This window comes from Haplochromis burtoni, unplaced genomic scaffold, assembly GCF_018398535.1.
Source record: "Haplochromis burtoni strain Fernald_Lab_line unplaced genomic scaffold, NCSU_Asbu1 Contig_74, whole genome shotgun sequence".
Taxonomy (NCBI): Eukaryota; Metazoa; Chordata; class Actinopteri; order Cichliformes; family Cichlidae; genus Haplochromis; species Haplochromis burtoni.
Genome location: NW_024582435.1, coordinates 773,402 through 783,875, shown reverse-complemented (window position 1 = coordinate 783,875; position 10,474 = coordinate 773,402). Strand labels below are relative to the sequence as shown.

General features: G+C 43.8%; 1 protein-coding gene across 5 annotated transcripts in view; it reads left to right on the top strand.

Annotated features, from left to right (window-relative positions):
- Window positions 1-10,474, top strand: part of LOC102310750 (neuropilin-2) — a 94,648-nt gene that overhangs the window by 63,383 nt on the left and 20,791 nt on the right. For all 5 annotated transcript variants that reach the window (XM_005925934.3, XM_005925935.3, XM_005925932.3 and 2 more), the window contains exons 12-13: window positions 5,205-5,279; window positions 7,478-7,642. In XM_005925934.3, the coding sequence (XP_005925996.1) occupies window positions 5,205-5,279; window positions 7,478-7,642 (240 nt within the window). The remainder of the gene's footprint in view (window positions 1-5,204; window positions 5,280-7,477; window positions 7,643-10,474) is intronic.

The following is a 10,474-nucleotide window of genomic DNA, read 5'->3' as shown; positions in this document are numbered from 1 at the left end:
CATTGTAAAGCGCTTTGAGGGTCTCGAAAAGCGCTATATAAATGCAATCCATCATTATTATTATTAACAGATCCGAAGACGCCATTGCTCTCCACACAGCTTCTTCCCCAAAAAGATCGCCATACTCATAAGTGGCTGATGGGCCCCACAAGTATAGTAGCACGCCAATTTTCTGTCCTCACAAACATGTACACACACACACACACACACACAAACACACACAGGTTAGCAAGTTCCGTCTGTAAGGAAGGCATGCCTTTCAGCCTTTCAGTCATTAAGTGGAGGAAATCCCCTCCATACTTACACACATGCACCATGTCACCAATAATTGAGTAGCAACAGCTTCAATTTTCTGTCCTCACAAACATGTACAACACAAAAAACCACACACACACACACACACACACACACAACACTGTGTCAGTAGTCATTATTTAGGCTGACAGAGGTGGATTTATACCCAGAGCTCTTTCCATAATTGAACAGTTTTCGTCTCTGTGTTTCCGCTTTGCCTTGCTCAGTCAGCAGCTTTACAATGAGCCCTTGGGCCTGTGACACCTTCTGTTCTTCAGTTTAGAAAGTGTGCGTCTGTGTGTGGAAAAGATCGAGTCGGAGGGTCTCTGCAGGTTTCTGTAAGTCAGCTCTGGTGGACCCATCTGCAGAATATGTACGTCAGGATTGGTTTTTCTCATGCACGTCTGTTTCAATCTTCCCACGAGTGACTGAACTCTGCCACCTTGTATTTGTCCTGCCATTTATTTCCATTCAGCAAGTAAGAGTTCAAGTTCCTGCAACAACATTTTTAAAAATATTATTAAATTAAGTTGTTTAAATTATTTCTGATCTTTACAGCTGATCCAGAGAGGAACCTGGTGGATTGAAGAAGAGGATGAGGAGTAGGAGGAGTTAAGAAGAGGGGAGGAAAGGAGAGCCAAATTGAATTAGGCAGGTGGAGAGGAGATGGAGATCGAAATAGGAGGCTGACTGGAGCTGTGTGTGGTCACTAATTAGGAAATTGGTGGTGCGAGGTGGAAAGGGTTATGTTCCCTTTTCCGTGTCTCCCTCTCATCTCCTATTCCTCCCTCTCTCCCCTCAACATGGGGGGCTAATTACAGTGGTAAAGGGCACCAAATTAAAACAGCTTAATGTCAGCAGCTGGGAGCTGCTTATTAAATGTTAATATCTAATTTTGAGTGTGCGCGTGTGTCTGTGCTGAAAGAGCAATATGAGTGTTTGGGCTTACATAATAATCGTGCATACTTTGACTGTGAGCGGACTGTGTAAACAACTCAAAGTAACGCACACACACACATTAGAGTGGATGAACCCCAACACTGCAGTGCACTCAAAGCTATTAGCAGAGGCTTGCAAAGGTTACCAGTTAACACTAAACAAGACACACACACAGAGAAAGATCACCGCGTGAGTCATGGAAATATCTACAACAATTACACTCGAAGCAAATCTGCAGCAGTCTGAGATTCAACTGAATGATTAGAATCTACATCAAATAACAGTGGACAGAGTTACAGCACAGAGAAAAGTGCTGAAAGGTGGAGGAGAGTGAGAAAGAGCAACAGGAAGAGACCCAATCTCAACAAAGAGACAAAGAAAGAGCTGCAAAGAGAAATCGAAATATACCTCAGGGAGAGACGACAGAGAGAGAGAGCGAGGGAAAGAGTTATGGAGACAAAAATTGCGGTTGTGGTAAAACAGAAACAAGACTGGGTACGATTTCACTTCTGTGCAGGAGAGTCGAGAGAGAGAGGGAGCATGTGTGTTTATGTGTGTTTAGAGCTTTTTGTGGTGGCAATAGTGGTTTTGCGAAGCAGAGCCGATTCTGGTCCGATTTATTGTGACAAACGAGAGACAGAAGATGGAAAGAAGGAAAGAAATATGAAGGGAGGAAAGAAAGAAAAGCCATGAAGCGAACAGAAGAAAAAAGTAGCTTCTGAGAATAATTTGGTGAGAGGTTTGTGGTGTCTGGCTTGTGCCACGCAAGCCAATCTTCTGTTCCCTTACGTCAACACGCAGACACACACTTACTTTCACCAGTGTGTGTGTGTGTGTGTGTGTGTGTGTGTGTGTGTGTGTGTGTGTGTGTGTGTGTGTGAGGGAGAGAGATGGGAAAGCATTCATTGCCATTTAAGGAATCTTAACCAGCAGTAGAAAAACTGCTTATTAAGACCAGAAGGTTTCGGGGTTACACTGTCATACCCGAATGCTGACGTCTTTGCTCTGCAGGTCTGTGAGTGTGTGTGTGTGTTTGATCTATCATACACTCGATGCACGCTGCTGTGCTCCAAGGTCAGTGTGAGTGCAGCATCTATCATCATAGCATTGTGTGAGCGTGCATGCCAGCTTGCAGTGGATAAACAGAGCGGTGTGGCACAGTCCTGAGCTGAGTGCCAGCTCACCGCATCAGCTCGCTCTGTCCCTGCCTGGATCCCGACAAACGTCAACCCCCGAAAACGGCGAAGAGAATTTAAAGCATCGTCAGTTAGCACCGTGTCTAAAGCCTGGCTTTGCTCAAACATCACAGCTGCACTGTTAAAATATTACTCTTTTTTTACACACACAGGTTAGCAAGTTCCGTCTGTAAGGAAGGCATGCCTTTCAGCCTTTCAGTCATTAAGTGGAGGAAATCCCCTCCATACTTACACACATGCACCATGTCACCAATAATTGAGTAGCAACAGCTTTCTCTGTCTCTTAGACACACACACACACACACACACACACACACACACACACACACACACACACACACACACACACACACACTGTGTCAGTAGTCATTATTTAGGCTGACAGAGGTGGATTTATACCCAGAGCTCTTTCCATAATTGAACAGTTTTCGTCTCTGTGTTTCCGCTTTGCCTTGCTCAGTCAGCAGCTTTACAATGAGCCCTTGGGCCTGTGACACCTTCTGTTCTTCAGTTTAGAAAGTGTGCGTCTGTGTGTGGAAAAGATCGAGTCGGAGGGTCTCTGCAGGTTTCTGTAAGTCAGCTCTGGTGGACCCATCTGCAGAATATGTACGTCAGGATTGGTTTTTCTCATGCACGTCTGTTTCAATCTTCCCACGAGTGACTGAACTCTGCCACCTTGTATTTGTCCTGCCATTTATTTCCATTCAGCAAGTAAGAGTTCAAGTTCCTGCAACAACATTTTTAAAAATATTATTAAATTAAGTTGTTTAAATTATTTCTGATCTTTACAGCTGATCCAGAGAGGAACCTGGTGGATTGAAGAAGAGGATGAGGAGTAGGAGGAGTTAAGAAGAGGGGAGGAAAGGAGAGCCAAATTGAATTAGGCAGGTGGAGAGGAGATGGAGATCGAAATAGGAGGCTGACTGGAGCTGTGTGTGGTCACTAATTAGGAAATTGGTGGTGCGAGGTGGAAAGGGTTATGTTCCCTTTTCCGTGTCTCCCTCTCATCTCCTATTCCTCCCTCTCTCCCCTCAACATGGGGGGCTAATTACAGTGGTAAAGGGCACCAAATTAAAACAGCTTAATGTCAGCAGCTGGGAGCTGCTTATTAAATGTTAATATCTAATTTTGAGTGTGCGCGTGTGTCTGTGCTGAAAGAGCAATATGAGTGTTTGGGCTTACATAATAATCGTGCATACTTTGACTGTGAGCGGACTGTGTAAACAACTCAAAGTTACACACACACACACACATTAGAGTGGATGAACCCCAACACTGCAGTGCACTCAAAGCTATTAGCAGAGGCTTGCAAAGGTTACCAGTTAACACTAAACAAGACACACACACAGAGAAAGATCACCGCGTGAGTCATGGAAATATCTACAACAATTACACTCGAAGCAAATCTGCAGCAGTCTGAGATTCAACTGAATGATTAGAATCTACATCAAATAACAGTGGACAGAGTTACAGCACAGAGAAAAGTGCTGAAAGGTGGAGGAGAGTGAGAAAGAGCAACAGGAAGAGACCCAATCTCAACAAAGAGACAAAGAAAGAGCTGCAAAGAGAAATCGAAATATACCTCAGGGAGAGACGACAGAGAGAGAGAGCGAGGGAAAGAGTTATGGAGACAAAAATTGCGGTTGTGGTAAAACAGAAACAAGACTGGGTACGATTTCACTTCTGTGCAGGAGAGTCGAGAGAGAGAGGGAGCATGTGTGTTTATGTGTGTTTAGAGCTTTTTGTGGTGGCAATAGTGGTTTTGCGAAGCAGAGCCGATTCTGGTCCGATTTATTGTGACAAACGAGAGACAGAAGATGGAAAGAAGGAAAGAAATATGAAGGGAGGAAAGAAAGAAAAGCCATGAAGCGAACAGAAGAAAAAAGTAGCTTCTGAGAATAATTTGGTGAGAGGTTTGTGGTGTCTGGCTTGTGCCACGCAAGCCAATCTTCTGTTCCCTTACGTCAACACGCAGACACACACTTACTTTCACCAGTGTGTGTGTGTGTGTGTGTGTGTGTGTGTGTGTGTGTGTGTGTGTGTGTGTGTGTGTGTGTGTGTGTGAGGGAGAGAGATGGGAAAGCATTCATTGCCATTTAAGGAATCTTAACCAGCAGTAGAAAAACTGCTTATTAAGACCAGAAGGTTTCGGGGTTACACTGTCATACCCGAATGCTGACGTCTTTGCTCTGCAGGTCTGTGAGTGTGTGTGTGTGTTTGATCTATCATACACTCGATGCACGCTGCTGTGCTCCAAGGTCAGTGTGAGTGCAGCATCTATCATCATAGCATTGTGTGAGCGTGCATGCCAGCTTGCAGTGGATAAACAGAGCGGTGTGGCACAGTCCTGAGCTGAGTGCCAGCTCACCGCATCAGCTCGCTCTGTCCCTGCCTGGATCCCGACAAACGTCAACCCCCGAAAACGGCGAAGAGAATTTAAAGCATCGTCAGTTAGCACCGTGTCTAAAGCCTGGCTTTGCTCAAACATCACAGCTGCACTGTTAAAATATTACTCTTTTCCACTGTGCAGCGAAGCAGTCGCAGAGCAAACTGTGAATATTTAACAAGACGAGCTCAGATTTAGTTATTCCAAGCCCAGCGTCGTCTCTGCTTATTATGGCCTGTATTTGTATAGCGCTTTACTACTCCCTAAGGACCCCAAAGCGTTTGACTGTCTTGGAGAGAAAACAATAAAACAAATTATCTATTGCCTATTCTATTCTATTCTATTCTATTCTATTCTAACCTTTTGTGTTTATTTTTTTGTGTTGATAGAAACCACCACTGTACCTGACACTGTGACCCCCACCACACCTAGAGTGGAACAGACAACCTCTGTGATGAGATCTGGTAAACACACACACACACACACACACACACACACACACACACACACACACACACACACACACACACACACAGTGAATTTCTCACCTCTTATTTTCTTAAAAGCGTGCTTTCATCTGTCTGGTGTCACGTCCACTCATTTGTGCCAGGCACACAAAACTGATGTTTTGCATAAAAAGTATGAAAAATCTGTTATGAAACGGCTGTGTGCAGGCAGAAAAAGGACCCAAAGTGCAGACTCCGGACACAAACGTGAACTTAAACAGCTTTAATGCTGAACTCAAAAGGGTAACAAAACTGAGAACACAAAATACGCTTACAGAGCAAGATAAGGGTAGATGAGGGTAGATCGCGACACAGAGAAACACAGGGCTTAAATACACAGAGGGGGCAATCAGGGAACGGTAACAGGAGGGAAACACAGTTGGGGCAAATCAGGCCTAAAGAAACAGGGGAAGCAAAGCAAAAATACATTAACACCAGAGATGGACCTTCAAAGTAAAACAGACTGAACTTAAAGACACAGACTCACAGGCAGGCACTGCAACAGAGGGAACAGTAAACCATAAGGCAGAACTCTAACCAAGAAACCAAAGACTAGAAATGATAAATAATATAATAATATAATAAACTCAAAACTCAACGACCCAGGCATCCTAACAAAATCCACGTTGGAGGCATTGGTGGTGTGACCGAGTTCACATCATATCGGCACAGGTTCAGGGTCGCAGGGTGGGTGGAGTCTATCCCTGCTGTCATAGGGCAAGATGTAGAGCAGGGGTGGGCAATTCCAGGCCTCGAGGGCCGGTGTCCTGCAGGTTTTAAATCTCACCCTGGATCAACACACCTGAATCACATGATTAGTTCGTTCCCAGGCCTCTGGAGAACTTCAGGACATGTTGAGGAGCTAATTTAGGCATTTAAATCAGCAGGGACACCGGCCCTCGAGGCCTGGAGCTGCCCACCCCTAATGTAGAGGGTCTATTTTAAAAGACATTCATAATGTATCATTAAAGGCAAATTAAGAAGATGTACCCACACAAAACAGCTCGGTTTATAAAAAGACCATGCTGTGACTTAAAATGCAGCGGTCGCCACTTCTTTTCAGCTCTGTTTTCTTGGTTGCCGGGGTGAAGTGTCCTCACTCTGGACAGAATATATGCACCACACGTGCTAACTAAAGTTCCTGCTGAAATACGTCAGTTTCAAAGTTCTGCTGACTGTCAGGAAAAAACTTTTAAGTCAACATATGCAAACAAACCGGTTATTTTTCATGACTATTTCACATTTTGCTGTAACACACACACACACTCAAGCTTTCTTCATTCAAGTGCATGCTATCTGCGCTCTCACATATGCAGATTTCTTGCATGCACGCATGCATTTATTTCTGCTCGTCTCTCATCCGCACACACACACACTTGTGCACACACTCGAGCTCTTAAGGTCAAACTCATGATGTCAGTGTGCACCGTGGGGCCTCTGGGCTTTGAAGTCTGTTAGATTCAATAGTCCCACAGGAAGCTCTGTTTGAGTGAAAATAAGCTCGCACAGCCAGAGGATCTTCATACAAACACAGGCTCACATATTGGGAATATGATTTCACAGCTATAGGTCACCGACTGCCTCACTGGAGTTTATGCAGAGCGTATTGTGATGTAGTTTAAGGAAGCGCCTTTGCTTTTTTGTTTCAGCACAACTGAAGGTAGCAGCTTATTGCAGTCTAATTACAGCATCATTTTTCCTTCTCATTTGTGCTCATCTTATTACTTTCATGTCACCCCTTGAGTTTTGTATCATTCACCTTTTGCTCCGCTGTTTTCTTTCTGTCCATTTTCTGTCTGTGTTTTCTTTCTGTTATTTCTGCTGCAATTACTCTTTCTTTCAGTCTGGCTTTTATTCTCCGTTACTCTAATATTTGTATTCAGTATGATTTTCAAGATGTCATATTGCATTGAGCGCTATTGCAAAACGTCTCAACACAATGCGAATGTCGCTCACGGCACTATCAAAATAAAGACCCTGCCATTACAGGACTGAGTCTCACAAAAGAAAACTGAGAAAAAAAGAATTTGTTTAAATCCAACACAATACTAAAAGCACTCAGAAGAAGCTGTCGGGTGGTAATCAGTAGTATTTTAGCCCAAACAGACACTTTTAAAACCTTTATTTGTAATCTGTTTTTCTTTCTCGATTCACAGCCACCACTCCGCCCCTGTCGGCCGTGTGTGGCTTTGAGCAGAGCCTGTGCGGGTGGTCGGCTGATCCCCAGTCAGGTGTGAGCTGGACCCTGCACACAGCCAGCAGCAGCTCCACTGTGCACGGCGCTCATGGAACAAGGCAGGACCTGGCACTGGGATCAGAAAGTGAGTACGCACGTACTTTGGAGACTGAAGGGGATAAAATGTGTGATTTTTGGAACAAATCTATTTGATGAACTGTGTTGCTTTAATTCTAACATGAGCCCGTCTCTTAAAGTTTCTCACCACGATGTCCTCTCACTGTATTTCTTGGCTGCTTGACAAAGATTTTGTCTTTTGCCACAAAAAAAAAAAATCTGACATTTCCTCAGTGAGACAAAGCAAATTTCACATCATGTGAGAATAACCTCGCTAGCCCATTTAGCTACTAACAACCCATAATGCCTTCCTCTAAACTAAGAGGCACAATCTGTAGAGGACATTTGGTTCTGCAGACACACAAATGTCTAAATCAAAGAACAAATGCTCATTTTTAGACAGAATTTTGAATAAATCTTGAATCTGGTCGGGTTAACCTGAGCACTATGTAAGCTGCTTTAAACCCCAGTCACACAGGTGTGGAGACCGGCGGGAGCCACCGGTTGATAAGGGAAAAACCGAGATTCCTCATCCAGTTGGAAGGTGATGGCAGGAAGTTGCTTTGGTTGGTACGAGACTGTCGTGGTCGATCATAGTTTGCATAGGAGACGCCAACTACTCGCTAGGCGCTAGCGAAATCCAAATTCAAACCTAGTAAAATAAGATATACCCCATGTACACACATGCCCTTCTCTCAGAAGTGCTCCTTCTGAGTTTCCCTTTAGAAACATGCGAGGTTAGCATGGAGCTTACACGTCTTCCATGAAAGCTACAGGCAACCACAGCAGTCTCCTGGCAACCAAACAAGTCGCAATCAGTTTTTTGGTGGAGCGCCGTCTTTACGACTAATTTCACCCAGAAACCCCTCACCAACCGATCGAGGAATACACGTTCAGGCCTGTGTGACTGAGGCCTACATGCTCCTCTGCAAGCCACTTTGCAACCCACCTGTGTGTTGTCACTGATGCCTTCTGTGTTCTGTACTCTTATTGTGATAATGTCATATATCCGTAATCACTTAACAATCTTCACGCGAAAAAATCTGATCTTAAGATTTTCAAAATAAAACTGCTTACAAGTGGAGAATAATAATTAATAGCTACAGCTCTGCTGGCTTTCTCAAGCACACACTGTAGAAATTCACCAAGCAGACCTTCCATCTTCTGAAATCTCCACAGGGTTAGAACCCATTAAAAGGATTTATGGGTGGGCCTCCTCCTCTAATTAAACACTCAAACTTTCTGAAAACTCCACAGGCCCAGCAGAAAAACATTACTTATTATCTGGGCATTTCTCATTTCACAATATTTCTGTTTTTTTAAAGACATAAAAGAAAGCATCGTCACGCTGAAATGTCTGACCTTCCTCAGCACAAAGACTTCTTGAGCTAATTAAGAGCAAAGCGGTCGTCCTGTGGTGGAATATGATGCATCCCAGTGCTGGGAGGAACCACTGACAGCAACCATGATGCAAGGATTTCACTCTTATCTGTAAAAAGTGTGCACGACGTCTTAATTGGAGTTTTAAAAAAAACGTTAGGTTTAACAGTTTCACTTTCCTTACCCTAGTTTGTTACTTTCTCATCCTGTTTGTCGGGTCTTTTCTATTTTTTCTCGTTTTCAGATCTAATCCACGACAGTTCTTCTTCGCTTATCTCTTTTATTTTGTGCTTGAAGCGTCTTTGAATGCTGTAATTATCTGACTTCGGGCTTCGTGTTTCTTCTTCTTCTAATTTCTTTTCCTTTAATCTTTCTTTACAAATGTCTTTTTGTTCTCAATCCTTATTATCTCGTGTTTTTGTCTTCAACATACAGCTGAATTATTCTTTTATTAAAAGTCATTCATTTCCTTTTGAGGTTGATTCATACTGATATATCATATATTCTCGCTGGCTTCACCTCCGTTTCCCTCAGTGGTTCTTGCAATTTTCCGTCCATTTCTAACAAGAGAGCAGAAGGACTGTTTTATCAATCGCACACACACTTACTGTACCTACACACCCATAAGGTGCACACACACGGCCCAGAGCGGTCAGATAAGTCAGATGATGGCTTTGACAGAAGTGCTGCCTTAGCTCTTCAGCTCTCCCCGGGGCTCCACACACACACTTACACCCACAACTCAAGGTGGAACTGTCTGTATATTAAACACCCAAGGCATAAGCCCCCCCCCAACACACACATACACACACACATATATATATGACCTTGCCATCCACCAACGCTTTCTTTGTATCTGCTGAAACCATCCAGTTCATGGTTGAACGAGCAGCAGCTTTATAAACAGACAGGGCCGTGACATAAGGCAAAACTCTACAGCTCACTAGGATCTCGTGAATGTGCGCACGTATATGTATGCACCCTTATGGGTGTGCGCCTGTGAGTGTATGTAATTGACTTAGCAGCGTCCCTGTCTCCATGTTTGACAGCAACATGACATTAAGTCTTGTTCTACAGCAACATTAGCGTGGCACCCTGTCTGGAAGCTGTCTCGATATGCAAATCAAATCCCCAGCCCTTGTCATTAAGAGCCCTTTTAGGTTTTTTTAAGAGAGGAAAATCCAACCAGAACAGAGCTCATAAGTTATTCTTTTGATCTCAGATATGACACGACTGAAATTCTTCACCCTGGAGATTTTCATCGAAAGACTTGTTGTTGGAGATGGAACAGTTATTGATAAGGAAGGGCTGAATGGAGACAAAAAGAGATAACTGACAGCGCTGTCTCGCTTTCGTTCTCTTCATAGCGCTGCATCCAATTATCTTGGTGTTTAAATGTGATGGGAAATATATTGATCAGCTGTCTGTGTCCCGTGAAACCTAATCACACACATACAGGCCTATTGTACAAGTGTGAGGA